We start from the raw sequence: 18,249 nt of genomic DNA on the forward strand, positions 1-18,249 counted from the left end.
ATAAAATCTAGTTTGGATCAACCGGAAACTGAATTCAATTTTGCTCAAACTGATACAAAATACACCCAACCATTTTTTTCATGTTTGGTTAGGGTTTAACAATTTTGATAAGATTTTATTTTGGTTTTAGTTTGAATTGAGGATATTTTACTTGAAATTTGAAATAATACAAAAAAATAATAATCTGAGGATACATATTACATTATATATATTTGAATTAAGTTTATTCTCTAATGTTATATACCTGATTTTAAGTAACTAATTAAATACCGATATAACATACCTCAAGGCAGAAAGATGTTGTCTTGGGCTTACGTCAACAAATTTCAGTCAAAAAAACTGAAACTTTGTATCATGTATTGAAAGTTCCGCATTGAGTTTTATATGCAAATTTTAAAAGTTTAGGGAGACAAATGAAATTTGTCATAGTAAGATGAAAAGGTTAGGATGGTAAATATGAGATTTTGAGAGTTTATTAATATTATACTCGATCTAAGACAAAAGCTTACAAGCTCATCAAACCAGGAAACAGTGAGCTCAAGCTTGTCAACCGCTTGACAATGGCTGAACTGGCAAGTAGTTACACTGTTTACAGCCCTCTAATCAATAGCTGAACTGGCAAGTAGTTACGCTCGTTTACAGCCCTCTAATCAACAGGAAACCAATATTTGCCAGCAGCCTACACCAAATACATGTAAAACCTACTAAACTATTGAACTCACACAACAATTCTCATTCTAATGGCACACTTTGATTCATACTTCCTGGATTCAGTTTTCCAACATAAAAAAGAAGACCAGCAGCTCATAACAAGTCAATGACCTCTTCATAATTTTACATTTTCAAGTATGGATGCAAGACAAACCTTCTGATGCAATTTTCATGCCATGCCAACAAGCACAAGTACAAGACAAACCCAACCAGATTAAATGTTTGAGGCACTCAATGCCATTACTTTGCATTGCTCATTCATGGCCGAAAGTTGAGCTTCCTTCATGTCAAGAAGGTCAGTTAACCTCAGATTTTCTTCCATAAGTTTCTGCACTTCAGCCTCCTTTTGCATCTTCTCACCCTCCAATTGTGTTGTCTTAGCAACTAGCCTGCTTCACAACAGAATAACATTGTAAACTCTCTGAAAAATTCCCAACCAAAAAAGCAGTATGCTGCTTATTAGAGTTGTACACAAATAAGAGTTGAACATAGACACTGCCATTATAAAAATGTCAACCACTTTTCTTATATAAAGCTTTTCCATTTTATTTGGTTTGGGGTGGGGGGAGAAAACTTCCTAAGGAACCAGCTCATACTAAATTTTTAGGTCACATGAACATGAACAATTTGGCCATGCTTCAACAAAGCAAATACTCAACAACAAAGAAAAAGTAAAGCCAAAGCATTTAAAAGCACACCGACCGTTCAAAAAGCCTCTCAATAGTTTGAAATTGCTTCTCTGATGAAATAAGTGTTTCCCTCACGCTGATAAGAGTACTAACAAAAGATTTCAGAGACTCGAATTCCCGTTTCACACGACATAACTCCTGTTCATTTTCTGCAGCTCGCTGCCTCTGTCTTGATGTCTCTTCAACCAGGTCCTCAACTCTCTGCCGCATTTCATTCAGAACACCATTTGTAACTAGAGCAAAACGCTCCATTTCCTCCAACTTTAAAGACATGTTCTCAATTTGGTTAGCCTTCTTCCTAACTTCTTCCTGACCTAAACTTACCTTCTCTTTTTCAATAGCAGTTTCAGATTCTGCCATTATAACCCTCTTAACAAGAGCTTCCATAACATCTGTGACCATCTGAACAGACTTAAGTAATTCAACAGTATAAGCTCCATCCTGTTCATCAATAGACCCTTGCTGTTTAGTAATTCCAATCCATGTCTCTTCATCAGGACCATCAAATAAAGAAAGATCAACGTTCCTAGACCAACTGGATAAAGGAGTACCATTTTTATCAAGAAGACCAACACCTTCCAATTGTTTGATGCCACATGATGTATGTGCTAAATCCGGGATAGCCATGATTCTTGCTTTTGATTTCAAGAAAGCCAATAGCTTTGCAGTAGTTTTTACCCGTCGCCAAAGAACTTCTAATTCCTTCTCTGTATCTCCATCAGAACCCTCCATACATTCCTTTAACTTTATAAGGTTCCTCTTGAACATCTCATCTGTTGATGGTTTTCGTTCTGTCTCCTGGTTTTGCATTTCATCAGCTCCCGTAAGCAGAGACCTCAGATTTGAGAAGTGCACATCTTCCTCAGATGCCATTCACTATAGTCCACAAAATTTTAGCAATCAAGACTCAAGCATCAAAAAGATACAAACAGGATAAATAATCTTTTCAAAAGAGTAACAACACAATATACATAGTAGTTATCAGATGACACTCTTTACAATTATTAACAGACTGCAAACCATTCACTTTCCTATGCACAAGATGTTTACAACCCCAATGTGTAAAATGAGAAAATCAAAATATGGGATTCTACCTAAATATGAATTTTAATGATGAAATAACTCGCACATTTTTGTCTTTGTATGCTTTGCAATTTACTTCCAAATCCTCAATGTGAAAAAATTGAAGAATCTGAATGAACTTGCAGTTTCTAGACTTTGACGATTGTATTATCTATGATAAGTTAAAGACTCAGATTACACTATATCACTTGCATATATAGAACAAAACTATGTCCAAAGTACATAAATCCTCCAAATTCAGATCAATATGGGGGAAGCCGATACTCAAATCAGCTCATAATAATGGATCAGATAACACAAAGACAACCTTTCGCTACTAAGGACCCAAAAAGCTTCCTACCAATTACTGTAACTTTTCCTAAGAGGTCATGAAACACAAACCCTGCTACAAAATACAATACCCAATTTCCAAGTATCACCAGCAAGAACAAACAGAAAAAACAAAAGATTGACCGTTTAGAAGATCACACAAGACCCTTTGAAACCCGAATTAACAATCTGAATCAACAAAGCCCTAATTTTGATTGAAACCCACTACTAATAAAGTAGATACCAACATTATAATCTTAAAATAAACCCTATGATTTAAAGGCAAAGGCTGAAAATTCGCAAAAAATAGAAAAAAGAAAATAGTAGACGTAAATGCTTCAAATGAGAACAAAATTCATGAAATATAGAGACAAATCAGAAAGAATTATATAGGAAGAATGATGATGATCGCTAGAAGGCACCTTGCAAATTCAGGAAAGCAGAAGAATTGGATGGGCTTGACTGCAGCAGATTATACGAGCGCGTCTGAAAATGAAAAAGTGAAGGAACGTTGAAGATGGCAGCTGGTGTTTCCTTTTATAAGATGCTTTCCTTCTTTATTTTAGTTAATAAAATTACCAAATTATCAAATACCAACTTTTTTTTCTTTTTTAAATTAATCTAATTACCGAATTTTTATATTTGAGTAGTATTATACCTACTAATTATGAGTATAAATATACGCATAAATAATTATATATTATTATATAATTAAATATTATTTTATTTTTAATTTAAAATTATTTAATTATATAATAATATATAATTATTTATCCATAAATTTGTATTTATAATTTATGTACATAATTTTATTATTTATATTTTTAATTAAAAAATCAAATTTTTATTATTGCATATTAAAGATACTAATAGAACATAATTAGTGTTATTATTTTAATTTATTTTTAAAATAAAATGATTAATTTGATATTTTGAAAAAAAAATTACTATTTTAAAAAAATTTGCAAATTTACTTCTTTAATAAAAATTTAAAATTTTATTACTCATATTATTTTATTTTAATTTATTAAAAATAAAAAATCAATTTAATTATGTTAATACTAGACTAAGTTTGATAACATATTAACAATTTAAATATTAATAATTATCGTACCTCAATTATAATGTAATATATTATTATTATTATTATTATTAATTAAAATTATATATTAATTTATGCCAATAAATCTTTATTTAAATAATATATTATTATTAAATTAAATATACTTTTAAATAATCAAAACTAAAAACAGATAAATTAAAACACTTTATAAGAATAAGTCATTAAGTAAAACTTTAGGGGGTTCCTGTAATTTCCTGGATATATAACCAAGATCCTACCATGGATAAGCACAAGGACAGCCAACCATTCGGTGGTTGAAGCCATGAACACCACCACCATCCTCCACAGTCCGTCGTCAAAACCACCATCATCATGGGTCCCCATCTCCTCAAGACCTTCAAACACCACAAGACTGGCTCAAAAACTCCGAAAAAACGGTTTCTGTGGACGATCTATCAGAATCATCCCCATTAGCTGCGCCAGTGGCAGTACAAGTAACACTGATGGCAGCAGCGATGCTCCACAGCCAGTTCCTCCAGCAATAAAACCACCACCAGACGCCGTGGGGATACGGTTTCGCAGACGCTCAAGAAGACAGAAACAGAAAATGGAAGATGGCGTAACGGATAAACAACGTCCCTTAAAGATGCAAGCTCCGGCTAGTACGACGTCGGTTAAGAAGTGGGATGACATGAACCTCAGTGAGAAGGCAATGGAACTCTACATGGGAGAGAAGGGTATGCTTTTCTGGCTCAACAAGTTTGCTTACGCCTCCATTTTTATCATGATTGGAGCTTGGATACTTTTCCGGTTTGTCGGGCCGGCGATTAATCTTTACCAGTTGGATTCTTCTCCTCTCTCCCCTTCCTCCGTGTTCAAGGGGTCCTGATATTCATCAGCTCCCCACTGTTCAATAAATACCAGCTGCAAATTCAACTATACAATATTTTTTGCACCTTTTTATTTTGGCTTTTTTTTTTTTTCAATCTTCCAGACTTTGCTGCCTAGTGTGCATGCCGAAAGATACCGGATTCATCTTAGGAAGAATAATAAAATTAGGGTGGATCTTTTCAAAATTGACTTAGATTGGATTCAAAACATAGCTCTAATAAGTTGATTTTGAATTGAAATTTGGTTTAAGATTATATTATTTGTCTATTTATTGATACAATTTATCTCATTAATAATACTATTTATAATTAGTAATTCTTTACCATATATTAGTTTGAATAAACTCAAATTCAAATTTAAACAAGTATTACTCCTATGGTTTCAGCTTGAACCAGTTGATAGCTAGGTTTAGGTGAAATCCACCCCTAAGATATAAAATATTTGATTATGAAACCTTTTTGCCACTGATTGGCAACACAATACAATGCTCAGAAATCATCTAGCAGAGGTGGCTCGACGTCGAGGCTGACATCTTGCTGCCGCACAACTGTTTGGCCTTGACCAGATCCAGAGCAACCCTCCTCCACTGTCGACAACCAGGAGCTTCGTTCCTGGCAGTGTTGTCTTTACTTGTAATAGTAGAGCGATAATGTTTGTCACATCGCCTTCACAAGCAACAGTGGAGAGACTCTTGACTGAACTAGGTCTCGTTGATTCTATCCACTATAAATTGTCAGGGCCTTGCCACCATGTAAGATCGAGATTGTGTTTCCGTGGCAACACTGGATCAACCGAGTTAAGTGCCTAGTTCTCGCAAATATGTGAGATCAACAGGTGAAGATGACTACTGGGGTTTCTACCATGCCACTTAATGGCAGGTGAAGATAAAGATGATGCATTTAAAATGAGTACTTAATTAGGTTCTACTGAATATGTATCACCGTATAATTGAATGATTTAAAAAATAATAATAATAATACTCAATAAATGATGAAACATTATTATTGATAACTCATTATAAGTACACATTGCATTATTTTTTTTTTAGCCTAAAACCAACTGCAGACCCAACATAAATGATTATCAAGCATATAACAGTAAGTTGTGTAATGATCAGATAATAGAATGTAATCTGAATACATGCCGTAGCAATACACCAGCACAAGCAGTGTACTGAAGGAATAAACACTCAACCATGCACCCATTTTCTTGTACACACCTGATTTGCACTTGAAATAAACCTTCCAAGCAAACTGAAAGAAGCCAAATATCTGCAACCGACATTCAGCTATACAGAGCTAGACCAACACATAATTGGATGATAATATCAATGAATCAACTGCCAAAGCTTGGCCTCACCCTCTGTTTACTTGCAGGCCCTCTTCGAGAACGACTCAAGTATTGAGGTTCTGCATGGACATGACTTCGCTCAATATGTTCCCTTCCCTTCTCAGTACACTCTCTTCTTGGCTGCCTTTTTGAATGAGAATCAGATGTAGGGCAATTTAAACTTACAGCTTTCTCCATGTCATAAGACAATGGTTCAATTCCCTGCAAATCGGGTTCCGGTGCAAACCCAATAGGTCGCTTTGATTCATCCATTCTTCTGAATGTAATTGATATCCTAAGACAATCACAAGGTGCACTAGTTATGGAGGTATTTATCATCATTCTTTAGAATCTTCCTTTTAGTTAAAAAAGAAAATAAGAAGAAAGAAATCACAGTAACCAGCTGTTTTTCAGACAATCTTGTAGAATATACAGAAAACATTATCCAACTTTACAATAGACAGAAAATTTAAAAAAAAAAAAACTAAATTGTTTCATTATCAAAGAACATTTTCAACTTCTTGTTCACTTGTACTATATTCATAGTTCAAATATGAGATTATTGGAAAATCAACCACAAAAAAGGTGTAAGAATTAACTTCATTAATGAAGCATATTTTTCCCCTTTCATGACAAATAACCTGCCACTTCAGCAGCTTGTTGATGGGTGGTAAACCTCCCAAGTGTAATTTAGGCCCCCAAGCTATGTAACTTCCTAATCACCCATTCAAAGGTCTGACGTAGAACAGAATGTAGAACAAATGTAATTTGTTGAAAAGGAAAACAAATGTTCACACAATCCTTCCACCAAAGGTTTTTTTTTTTTTTTTGTTGCAACTCTTATCTCAGATACTGATTAGCATTATCAAATCTTAAAAATACAACATCCAATTTATCGCTCTCAGTTTCAAAATCAAATTTTTAAGACCATGCAAAATAAGACTTAGCGGCCCTAAAACTAAAAGAAACAGTGACAAAAAACATTCACAAATTGTTGTTAAAAGGTTGCGATGTCTACCTCTTTGTAGGAACTGAAGGCACACAATGCTTAGCCACATCAGCTGCATTTCCATTTAAGACAAGAACAGATCTGAAAGAAAATAATACTCACTGTATGAATCTAATTCAATCATCCAGAAGAACCAAAACAAAAACAGTCATGGAAGGAAGGATTTTGTACTTACCCCACAGGCAAGGGGATTGCAATTGAACCGGTAAATTCACCAGCACCCACAACCTTTAAGTTTGATCCAAAAACAATATTACACTCACTAAGAAATGATACTGTACAAAAAGGTCGAACAAATTCATGGTTATCAATGTGAGGTGGTATGCAATCCCCTTCTTCATAAATGTTGACAATACAGCTATCAGGCACACAGGTAGGAGGAAGTATATGCCACCGGACCAGCCTTCTAATCATCACCTTAAATAGAGGAGGTAGAGGATCTACAATGGCATCTTGGAGAATGCCTGGTGGATTACCATTCTTATCCTGCAACAATGATATGAAAATCATTTACTGTACAACAAGAAGTTTTGATTATATTGGAACCACACCATTATTAACAAAACATATTATGACGACAACTGGTTTGCCCCTGTTTTCTGTTAATACCTAGAAAACAATCCTTACATGTTCACTGGGATCAAAACTGGCAGCTACTTCCATACCTACGACCTTGGTAACAAGGAAACTAGAAATATATAATATCCTGTGTAGGACACCTCAAGGAAATTCAACCACTTAAACCTCTTGGTTCAAATCAAAGGCTTTTACCGTTAATCTCAACCCTTGGGTTTAGAAAGATAGATTGATTAATACTTTTCATTCAACGATAAAAAGAAAACTTACTTTCGCATAATTATAGCAGCAACCAAATTGAATAGTGACACGACCTTTGCCCTTCATCCACTTTTGGGGTGCTGAGTATGTTAGCTCTGCAAATATCCCAGATATATGTTAATTACTGTCCATCAGCAATGTTCATCTGCCAATGACTAAATAAATATATGTTTAAGACATTAAAGCTTAAAGCAAAAGAATGTTCTAAAATTTAGAATATAGAGTTGTAAGATTCTTTCAGTAATATAAATCTAAAATTAAAATTAAAATTGTTCCAATGGGATTAGTATAGGTCTCACTCACACAACCTAGAACAGCAGAGCTAGATAGAAATACAAGCACAATAATCAGTCAATAAACTAAATCTAACACTGGCAAATAATTAGAATTGTGATGAAATTGAAAGCAACCTAAGTGGGGTAATTGAAGCAATAAGTTAAATCTGGCACTTTGCTGCACCAGGCGTGAACAAAGGTTGCAATTTTTTGCGAATATTTATCTAAAGTTACTGCCAAACAAACATTAGGTTCTCATACCAACCACATGTATCATGTGTGCATACAAGGAATAGTGCAATGTGACAATAGTGATGTAAAACATGATACATCAGACAAATTAGCACAAACCTCAGAATTTTCCACAGAAAGTAAAAACCTACGTACAAAAATAATTAAAAAATTACATCAAATTGAAAATCAAGAAAGGCACATACAAAGTAAACTAGAAAACAAAACTAACCTTTTAGTTCTCCCTTTTTCCCCTTCTCCTTAAGTACATAAATATAGTCAACAATCCTCTTCTGCTCAGCAGAACTAAACACACCCTCATGGAGCTCAAGTCCCTTCAAAATATTATATATTTTCCCTTTAATCTTCTCCAAACAAATGAAATCCTTCTCCCTCTTTACATTCATAAACCGAATGTACTCTCTCTGTTCCCTGGACAACTGGGGCTTCACAAGAACCTCTGAACTCCTCAATTCCCCAGATGAAACATTAATATCAACCACTGGCTCATCCAATTCATGTTGTTCTTCTGAATCTTCTCCTTCCTCAAGCTCGTCTTCTTGAGCCATGTCAGCCCAGGATATCCGTGGAGTTGGCAAACCAGAAGTTAATCCACCAGTTGTTGAAGCTTCTGGCTTATTCTCAGAACAACCATTTGCCCCATCTCCACAACTGGCCAGTGAACTAATTTCTGCAGCATCTTTCCAACTTCCAAGAGAATTTGTGTCGCAAGTATCATTTATAATTTCTGAACAAGCTTCATTATCGTCCAAATTTAAGCATTCCGATTTGCCATTGTCAATATCTATACACAAATTAACATAAAAAAAATTGTGATACAAATTCCGAAACCCTAAGAAGAATATATTTTAGTAATTTTATTCCACATACACAGAAGTATGCTACCAAGAAGGCAACGGCAACAGTAATGCCAACTACACCACTAAAACTTTCTAAAAAAGTAAACAGGAAGTCAAATACCTGAGTCGAGCGAACGGATACGATCGGCGAGGGTTTCGGTGCAGTGCTGGCAAAGATCTCTGCAGAGGTAAGGTTGCCACGTGGCGAGAAATTCGGAGGCAATCCTGAGTTCAGATGGCTGATATTGTAGAAGAAACGGATCGACCGTTCTAACTTGGTTGCGATCATTCTCCATGGCTGAGGCGAGTTTAGACTCGACGAAATCGTTTGAAAGCCAGGATATCGTCGTGGCTGTATGAGTATCAGGCTGTTAAGGTATGATGGGTAGAATTGTCTTTTTAAATTTAAGCTTAAATGCTATCCCGAAAAAGCCAAAAAACTCGATTAATAAGGGAACTATCGATCTTGTTCTCGGTTAAGGAAAACGGAATGTTCGTTAAAGTCGTGACTGTTTGTTCGGTACAAGTTGAAGTCAATGAGCAAACATGCTTCATCCCCAAAATGGCGATCGCTCCGTAAGGTTTTAAGTTATTCGAACAAAAATAAATTTATTTTCATATCTATTCAAAGATTTAGAAAGGAAATGCTCATGTTATTGAATATCAAAAAAAAATTTGATTGTTAAAAATTAATCAAAAATCTATTTTTTTATAAAAGTACAATTTTATAATTTAAAAAATGACGTTATTTTTTGTACAGTTAACTTACAAAGGGATATTCTCCCTTGGCAAATTTTATATTTTTGTTAGGTAAAATCCAATTTAATTATTATAAAAATGGAATCATAGTTGTTAAAAATAACCGTAACATTATTCAAATTCACATAAACTTTTATATAAAATATACAATTACGTGTAAATAATAGCCAAACTAAGGTTCAAAAGTTTTAATTTTGTTCCTATTGATGGTGACAGGTTACCATAAATTTATTAAATTACTTTTGTAATGTTTTGCTTGGAATCTTGGTTGCCCTCTTTTCAAATGGTTGGCCAAAAAACCATAATCCATTCCCATTTGTTGAAACGACAAAATCTCATTATTTAAATTAAAAAAAAAAATATTTTTATCTGTTATTCTCTCTCATTAATGAATTATATTGAGAAAAATATCAAAAAAATTATTTTGCTTATATTTTTTTATTTTTTATTTTCTTATTATTTTCTCTTTTATTTTTATATTTTTCCTTTTTTAAAAGATCAAAAGTGAATTGTAAATTTTAAAAATATTAGACATTTAAATAAAAATTTTAGAAATTTAAAAAAGAGTTAGTGGATCTTTTGAAATTTTGAAATTTTTAATATGTCTATCATTAACTTAAAAAATAACAATTATACCTCAAAAAATTTGACCAAAACATAATATTTTAAAGTTAATTTAGAGTTTTAATATTTTTTAAGTGTTTAAGTGATAATTTTAAATTGGTAAAAATATGTTGATAATTTGATATTTATATTAAATATTAATAATAATTTTAATAAAAAATAAAATAATTATTTAACAAAAAAACACCTAACAAATTGTGGAACAAAAATAGATAATACGTAGGAATGAGAGTTTTAAAAAATTAAATAGCGAGAAGTCAGTTCATCAAAATTTGGGTTCAATTGGGCCAAACGGTTTGAGTTTTTAATGTGTCGGCAAGGAGTGGCTCATGTTTGCGGCTTCGATTTTTGAATGATTTACATGTTCCCACGTAAGTAATAGTTTATAAAGCACTTTTTATTTCTTAAATGCATTAAAAAAGCTTTTTTTTATATCTAAACCTAGTTTTATTAATTAAAAAATATATAATAAATAAGTAAAATTATCATTTAATCTTTAAAAAAATTTAAAAAACAAATAAAATATAAAAAAGACATGTTTTTCTGTTTTTCATATTCTTGCGTAACACATTTCTAATTTCGTCGTTTCTTGCCTCTTCTATGACAATAATCTAATACAATCTCGCAAAATCAATACATATTTGTTACCTAAATGTCGTTAAGCTAAAATTCAAATGAAACAATATTTGATTTGACTTAACTTAGCTACAACCCAAATTTATATTGGTATTTATATTAATTAATAGTTCTTATAATCTTAATTGTTACTCTTTTTACAATAATGAAGAGTCAAGATCTCTGTATGGTCATATGTGATATTCAAAATTAGAGATAAGTACGAATTAAATCGAGTCTAAATACTCTTAAGTTTAAGTTTGATTTAAATAAAAATTAGTCTAATTTAAGTTTGGTTCAAATTATTGACTCAAAATTGAGGGTAACTTGAGTTCGGTTTGAATAAAAAATGACTTAGTTTTGTTCAATTCAAATTCATAGTTCAAATTCATTAGTGAATTTATGGCTCAGATTTATATTTCTAGTTTGTGATTCATTGACAAAATGTTATTATTTTATCCAATAATGAGAAAAACAACGTCTTTATTAATGAGTCAGAAATTCAAATTATGAATCTAAATTATGAATTTAAATTGAATTCAAGACAAACTGATCTAAACTCTCTCTAACATGAGTTCAACTAGAATTAAAAAATAAACTAACATTTTTAAATTAAATTTGATTAAAATTTAAATTAAACGAATTCAAATTATATCTGATTAAATTGAATTAGTTTGATTCGAATTGAATCCTAAAATAAAGAATTAGACCAAGTCAAGGATATTATAAGTTTTGATATGATATATAGTTGAAAAGTTGGCCCGATGTCGGTGTCGAAAATAGACAACAAACATGAACCAGTGTTAATTCAACAATGGATGATATAAATAAAATATATAATAACATCATAGTCACAGTGACCCAAAATAATTAGACCAAGTCTTTGGTCCGACGCCTTGTAAAACTGAGTTGGATATACAGTAAAATATGGTAGACCATTATGTAATTATAATTAATATTTATAGGAATATCACATTACAATTTTTACAAGGTTTTAAGCTTGGTGAATTATCTTTTCTACCCAAACTTTGGAGAAATCGCAAGTTCTCACCTCTTAAATTCCTAAACTATAAATTTTTACACAAAACCTAACTTTATTAACGGAAAAAACTTGACATGATATTGGACAATTAAATTATCGTATTACTCCGACTAACCAAAATGTGATCTTGTTGGATATGACTAAATCAAGATCTTTATGGGGGTATTTTAATTGAATTACACCTAAAAAATGTGCAACCGAGAGGTTGAAATTAAGGCTACAAACCTACAATCAAGTTATTCAAGTGTTTTTGCTTAGCTCGAGTTATGTTCTACTGCATTTATGAAAAACTTGGGTTTGATAAATTATAATTAAACCTTATAGGTTATATAATTATCAATTACTCTTTATGCTCAAAGTCATAAAACAAGATTTTATGGGTATAAACAATAAATTTAATTTCTCAAAGTTTATAATAGTAAACTTATTTAATTCAAGTCGTGAACTTATGAACTCATTAAGTTGAGTAACAATGAGTTCATGTTTGACTCGACAATAATAGAGTTCAGCTCAATTTTATAATAATAGAGTCACACTCAATTTGACACGAACTGAATTATGAGTAATTTGTTTGTAACCCTAATTGGAATAGTAAATAAACAAATCACATATTTTCATGTGTAATCTAACATTATCTTTGACCTTTTTTAACTCATTTAAGATTGTTTTTTTTCTAGATTTTGGGAAGTTTAAATTATTTTTATGCCTTATATTCTTATTTTATTATATTAATTATCATAGGAATTCAGTTTTGGGTGAACATGTATAGTTTAAGGATTCTAGGGATGGGAATGTAGTTTCTTCAACATTGGGTGGGACATGGTACTTTATTGCTTTAACTTGTATAAAAAGAAAATGAAAACTGAAATATGTTAGTTGAGGAAATGGAAAAAGCTGTAAAAAATGACTATAAAAATGGGAGCAAGTCGACGCTTGGCATCTTTCTGATGAAGCCAAGACAGCAATTTAATGGGAGACATGGCGATCAGAAAGAGACTTGTCCGTTGAAGATCAAATTTATGATTCAAAAGTCTCTTTTGACCAGTGCCAGGCACTCTCTTCTTGCCTCTTTCTTCTCTTCTTCCTCCCATCTACTCCCTTCTTTCCTCTGTCGATTGTCAGTCAATATTTATTCAGTTTTCTCATGGGTTGCTTCTCTCAAAACAGCTTACCATTTTGAAACTGCAATAATTTGAAGATGGGTCTCTGTCTTTCAACGACGAAAGTTAGTGGCTCCAACAGCAACAACAACAACAACAGCGTCAAACATCGTCGGAAAGATAATACAGACCGGACCAATAATGAAAAAGGAAGGAATGAAACAAAGCATGTTAAGAATAATTATACTCAGCAGCAGGTGAAGAATCCTAAAAGAGACAAGGCCAAAACGAAGGGACAAACTGGGATGATACCGTGTGGGAAGCGTACGGATTTCGGGTATGCAAAAGATTTTGATAAAAGGTATTCCATCGGAAAATTATTGGGACATGGGCAATTTGGATACACTTATGTTGCCGCCGATAAGACAAGTGGAGATCGTGTCGCCGTCAAGAAAATTGACAAGAATAAGGTAAGGCTGGCTTATTTTACGAACTGGGTTTTACTTTCAGGGTCAATTTAATTCAATTTTGTTGCTTTGTGGTAATGAAAATCTTTGTTGATGGAACTTTCTCTCTGTATCTATTTTCTTTGCGTTAATGATGTGGATAAGTACGTAAATCTGTCCGCATGTATTAGTGAAGATAAGCAATTATTATATTACAGAACCAATTATTGTGAAGAATTTTGAAGTTTTGACATAATTTTGATGTTTTTCTGCATAATTTGCTAACCTTAATTGTTAGATTGCCCTTTATTTTGGCTAGAAGACATCACTAAGAGAGGGAAGGAATTGCTATCGCATCTGTGAAGTGTCTCAGTTGCTGAAGTTTTTGCTTTACTGTTTACAAAAGATAAATTTATTATAAAATGTATTCGTTATATTTTGATTGTTGCTCACTTATTTATGAATCTTTTTAAATGTTCTGTGAATGTTTACAAATCAAATCATTGGCTTTGGTGTCAGATGCTTCTTCCTATTGCTGTCGAGGATGTTAAGAGAGAGGTCAAGATTTTGCAGGCTCTTGCAGGCCATGAGAATGTAGTTCAGTTCCATAATGTGTTCGAAGATGATTCTTATGTATATATTGTAATGGAGTAAGTTTTATATGAGGGCTTTTTAATTTCCTTGACTATTCCAGGGTTCATGTGTGCTGTTTAAGTAATTGCATTATTCTTGAAGTTCTTCCCTTTTTCAACTGTTTGACTGTTAAGTTGTTGTGCTGTGCATTTAACTATGTTTCCCTTTTATTTCTTGTCTGATCTTTATATTTTTCTACAGTATTAATTCTTAGTTTGCAATATATATCTCCTTTTCCCTTCTGATTAAAAATTTTCATGTTTCCATCTTGCTGTATTAATTGAATTGCCTTTGATTAGGTTATGTGAGGGTGGTGAATTATTGGATCGAATATTGGCCAAGTGAGTATTCTTAGATCCTTGAAAAAAGAACAACTTTTGGTACTGCTTTTTACTGCAGTTGTTTACTTGGGGTTTTCTGTAATCAGGAAGGACAGCCGTTATACGGAGAAAGATGCTGCAGTAGTTGTACGTCAGATGCTCAAAGTTGCAGCTGAGTGTCATTTGCATGGTTTAGTACACCGTGACATGAAACCTGAGGTATATTCAAGTACTTTAGCATGGATTAAATATGAGGTTATATTCTGGGGTCATGTAGCTTGACATTAATTCCTTTGTTATGTTTTGTTATCTGTAGAACTTTCTTTTTAAGTCTACCAAAGAGGACTCGCCTTTGACGGCTACAGATTTTGGCTTGTCAGACTTTATAAAACCAGGTGAGTAGAGTTCAATCATTTCATGCTTCCTCATGAGAGAGTTGAACATTGTTTATTCTACTTTGAGTATTCCAAAAGTCAGTGGCAACTGATGCTCACTCGCTGATGTGATTGACCGTTTTTATTGAGCCTGAAGCCCATGTAATCCTAAAGTTACTATATATTTCAGGGAAGAGGTTTCAAGATATAGTTGGCAGTGCCTACTATGTTGCTCCAGAAGTACTGAAACGAAAATCAGGACCTGAATCAGATGTCTGGAGTATTGGTGTGATTACATACATTTTGCTCTGTGGGAGGCGACCCTTTTGGGACAAGACCGAGGATGGTATATTCAAGGAGGTGTAACACAATTCTCAATTCTGTTTCCTTTATCTTCCTTGATGTTAGGCTGTGTAACGTGTGATGAATGTTGTGTTTACTTTTTTGTAGAGATGTATCGATCACAATATTGCATATGTGGATTTTTCTTAGATATTAATACCTGATCTTATCACAGAACCTCTTTGCGTCTACTTTCAGGATATTCTGTTACTGTTATGCTACTTTAACAGAAAGAAACTGGACACCATTTTGCCCTGTATTTCAGTTCATATATATGTGTGTGTGTGTTAGATTTTATTTATATCTTCTTTTCCTGTGTTATGTATATTAATATCTTTTTTTTTTTAGTAATAAATATCTCACATGATTTAATCACTATGTATCTTAGATAAATCGACATTTTGTTTCTGTTGTTTTATTGCTGTCTAGTGAAATGAATGTGTTATATCCACAGGTTTTAAGGAGCAAGCCTGATTTTCGTCGCAAACCATGGCCAACTATAAGCAATAGTGCCATAGATTTTGTAAGGAAGTTACTGGTGAAGGATCCTCGGGCTAGACTAACAGCTGCTCAGGCACTATGTATGTGTATAATTATCGCTCGGAAACAAAAAATTGATATTATAATGCATTACAAGCTGCTAATGAGAAAAAAATAAAGAAAAAAGATGGTTCATTGCAAACTGAAAAATTGAGAATGAAAAATGTTACTCTTATAGGGCGAAAAGGTGATTTTCTGTGGCCTACTGCTTTGCTTGATCAAATTTTCAAGTAGTGTTTTATTTGTTTGGCAGCACATCCATGGGTTAGAGAAGGAGGAGATGCATCTGAGATTCCTATTGATATATCTGTTTTGAATAACATGCGGCAATTTGTGAAGTACAGTCGATTGAAACAGTTTGCTCTAAGAGTAAGACATTTTATTTTAATTTTAGAGCATTCTCTAGATAGAATAAAGTTGATGTTGTTGTTGATAATTTCTTTTTGATTAATTGATTGTCTTGCAGGCATTAGCTAGCACACTGGATGAAGAGGAGCTATCTGATCTCAAAGATCAATTTGATGCAATTGATGTAGACAAAAATGGCTCTATCAGTCTTGAAGAGATGAGACAGGTCAACCTTCCTGTCACTGTTACTGATGGTTTCCTTATTATATTCGTCTCATAGAGAACATTTATTCTCATGCATGCAGTCTTTTTTTGGTTTTTTCTGCTGACAAGGATGGTTTCAGTACAGGCCCTGGCGAAAGATCTTCCCTTTAAGTTGAAGGAACCACGTGTGTTAGAGATTCTTCAAGCGGTGAACACTGGCTCCTCATTTTCCTCTCATGCAATGGAACTATCTGTTTTTCTATTTCATTTCAGTGGCAGCCCTGTCTTATTTATTTTGTCGAAGTTTTTAATTTTTTTTCCGTTATTGCTATTAAATGCATCTTGCCTACAAGCTCTCCTTCCTACTTAAAACTGATAAAGTGCCTTCGACAAATCAATCTATTTCCATTATGTGAAAACTCTTTGCTTTCTATGATATATTTTGACAGGATTGCTGATGTTTTTGATGCAGATTGATTGCAACACAGATGGGCTTGTGGATTTCCGTGAATTTGTTGCAGCTACACTACATGTGCATCAGCTGGAGGAACACAACTCTGAGAAGTGGCAACATCGATCACAGGCTGCTTTTGAGAAGTTCGACTTAGATAGAGATGGGTTTATAACACCTGAGGAACTTAGAATGGTGAGTAACATTTATCATTAATAAACGATCACCCACTTAACAATTATCTTGTCCAGAATGAAAACACCATTCTTAAGTTCATGAGTTAAAAGTCGTTTTGCTTTTTTCGGTTGTTTCAGCATACGGGTTTAAGAGGCTCAATTGACCCACTTCTTGAGGAGGCAGATATTGACAAAGATGGGAGAATAAGCCTTCCGGAATTCCGCAGGCTTTTAAGAACTGCAAGCATTAGTTCACAAAATGTGAGTGGTAGCCCGACTGGCCATCAGCATTCCAGGACGTTGTAAATTAAGCTTTCAAGTTGTAGAATTGAGGGAAATAAGAGGATATAGGGATGGATGGAGCTCCTCGGCTACGTGAGGAACCTATTTAGTTTGAACAATGAGCTTACGTCTTTGGATCTTGAAAACATTTTTTTGGCTTAGAGAGGTCTTGGCTTGGATGTTTTCAGTATGTCTGCAAGGAAGACGAGTCCATAACAGATGGTGCTACTGCTGCCTGTGTGTACATCTGTGTATCAGGATTCACTCATGTTTATACATGTTTTTGAAAAAGATGTTTTCTGAAGTGAGGTTAAATTTATACCAAGAGCTTAGTATTATGATGAGAAGAAATCAACACTATGTGGTGGTTAAAGGAAATTACTTGTAAATAGAATCTTGATTGTTGCCTATACAACAAAACTAAGTATACCTAATTTTGAGAATTCATAATTGGTTAATTTTGAATTTAAGATAAAATAATATTTAATCATATAATAACATATTATTTATGTATCTAAATGAGTAATTGAAACTGAGTATAAATAACATTGTTCGTTGGCTATATTCAAGTCCAAGGTTGGTTGCAAAATTGTAATTATTAGGTTGCCCTTTCGGTCCCAAGGGGCGTTGCCCAATCTGGATGCGCTTGGAGCTCGAATGGGAGGGTTCAACCTTATAATGGTGGGAAATTGAAGAGATGGTTGAT

The 18,249-nt window shown here is 33.3% G+C and overlaps 4 protein-coding genes across 5 annotated transcripts; 2 read left to right on the forward strand and 2 right to left on the reverse strand.

Moving 5' to 3' along the window:
- Window positions 1–442: 442 nt before the first annotated feature.
- LOC123199206 lies at window positions 443–3,370 on the reverse strand. Its single transcript, XM_044614109.1, has 3 exons — window positions 3,215–3,370; window positions 1,414–2,276; window positions 443–1,100 (listed from the first exon to the last, which is right to left on the reverse strand). Exons 2-3 carry the CDS (start codon window positions 2,271–2,273, stop codon window positions 926–928), a joined length of 1,035 nt encoding a protein of 344 aa, XP_044470044.1. The 5' UTR covers window positions 2,274–2,276; window positions 3,215–3,370; the 3' UTR covers window positions 443–925.
- Window positions 3,371–4,118: 748 nt separating this feature from the next.
- LOC123198826 lies at window positions 4,119–4,796 on the forward strand. The gene has a single exon (XM_044613613.1). It carries the CDS (start codon window positions 4,178–4,180, stop codon window positions 4,742–4,744), a length of 567 nt encoding a protein of 188 aa, XP_044469548.1. The 5' UTR covers window positions 4,119–4,177; the 3' UTR covers window positions 4,745–4,796.
- A 938-nt stretch (window positions 4,797–5,734) lies between these two features.
- LOC123199765 (RNA demethylase ALKBH9B-like) lies at window positions 5,735–9,686 on the reverse strand. The gene is made up of 6 exons (XM_044614817.1): window positions 9,409–9,686; window positions 8,660–9,232; window positions 7,931–8,016; window positions 7,260–7,570; window positions 7,094–7,165; window positions 5,735–6,370 (listed from the first exon to the last, which is right to left on the reverse strand). The coding sequence occupies exons 1-6, from the start codon at window positions 9,581–9,583 to the stop codon at window positions 6,082–6,084; spliced, it is 1,506 nt and encodes a 501-aa protein (XP_044470752.1). The 5' UTR covers window positions 9,584–9,686; the 3' UTR covers window positions 5,735–6,081.
- Window positions 9,687–13,242: 3,556 nt separating this feature from the next.
- On the forward strand, window positions 13,243–17,986 carry LOC123199210 (calcium-dependent protein kinase 28-like). Of its 2 annotated transcripts, XM_044614123.1 has the most exons (13): window positions 13,243–13,378; window positions 13,495–13,897; window positions 14,393–14,523; window positions 14,806–14,847; window positions 14,934–15,045; window positions 15,143–15,221; window positions 15,391–15,560; window positions 15,997–16,123; window positions 16,336–16,451; window positions 16,549–16,656; window positions 16,780–16,842; window positions 17,107–17,280; window positions 17,400–17,986. In XM_044614123.1, the coding sequence occupies exons 2-13, from the start codon at window positions 13,526–13,528 to the stop codon at window positions 17,565–17,567; spliced, it is 1,662 nt and encodes a 553-aa protein (XP_044470058.1). In that variant the 5' UTR covers window positions 13,243–13,378; window positions 13,495–13,525; the 3' UTR covers window positions 17,568–17,986. The 2 variants fall into 2 exon arrangements, with proteins under 2 accessions (XP_044470058.1, XP_044470059.1); XM_044614124.1 differs by lacking the exon at window positions 16,780–16,842 and having other exon boundaries at window positions 13,259–13,897.
- The last annotated feature ends 263 nt before the right edge of the window (window positions 17,987–18,249 follow it).

Source organism: Mangifera indica, chromosome 16 (assembly GCF_011075055.1).
Source record: "Mangifera indica cultivar Alphonso chromosome 16, CATAS_Mindica_2.1, whole genome shotgun sequence".
NCBI lineage: Eukaryota > Viridiplantae > Streptophyta > Magnoliopsida > Sapindales > Anacardiaceae > Mangifera > Mangifera indica.

Bases quoted from the DNA above. Each gene is read 5' to 3' on its own strand.
- LOC123199206 (XM_044614109.1), bottom strand. From the start codon at position 2,273: ATGGCATCTGAGGAAGATGTGCACTTCTCAAATCTGAGGTCTCTGCTT. The intron at 1,101-1,413 runs GTCGGTGTGCTT...GTTGTGAAGCAG, and splicing joins ATTGAGAGGCTTTTTGAACG to GCTAGTTGCTAAGACAACAC.
- LOC123199210 (XM_044614123.1), top strand. From the start codon at position 13,526: ATGGGTCTCTGTCTTTCAACGACGAAAGTTAGTGGCTCCAACAGCAAC. The intron at 16,124-16,335 runs GTATGTGTATAA...TTTGTTTGGCAG, and splicing joins AACAGCTGCTCAGGCACTAT to CACATCCATGGGTTAGAGAA. The intron at 16,452-16,548 runs GTAAGACATTTT...ATTGTCTTGCAG, and splicing joins TGAAACAGTTTGCTCTAAGA to GCATTAGCTAGCACACTGGA.
- LOC123199765 (XM_044614817.1), bottom strand. From the start codon at position 9,583: ATGGAGAATGATCGCAACCAAGTTAGAACGGTCGATCCGTTTCTTCTA. The intron at 7,166-7,259 runs GTAAGTACAAAA...ATTTTCTTTCAG, and splicing joins GCAATCCCCTTGCCTGTGGG to ATCTGTTCTTGTCTTAAATG. The intron at 6,371-7,093 runs GTAGACATCGCA...TGATTGTCTTAG, and splicing joins CCTTCAGTTCCTACAAAGAG to GATATCAATTACATTCAGAA.
- LOC123198826 (XM_044613613.1), top strand. From the start codon at position 4,178: ATGAACACCACCACCATCCTCCACAGTCCGTCGTCAAAACCACCATCA.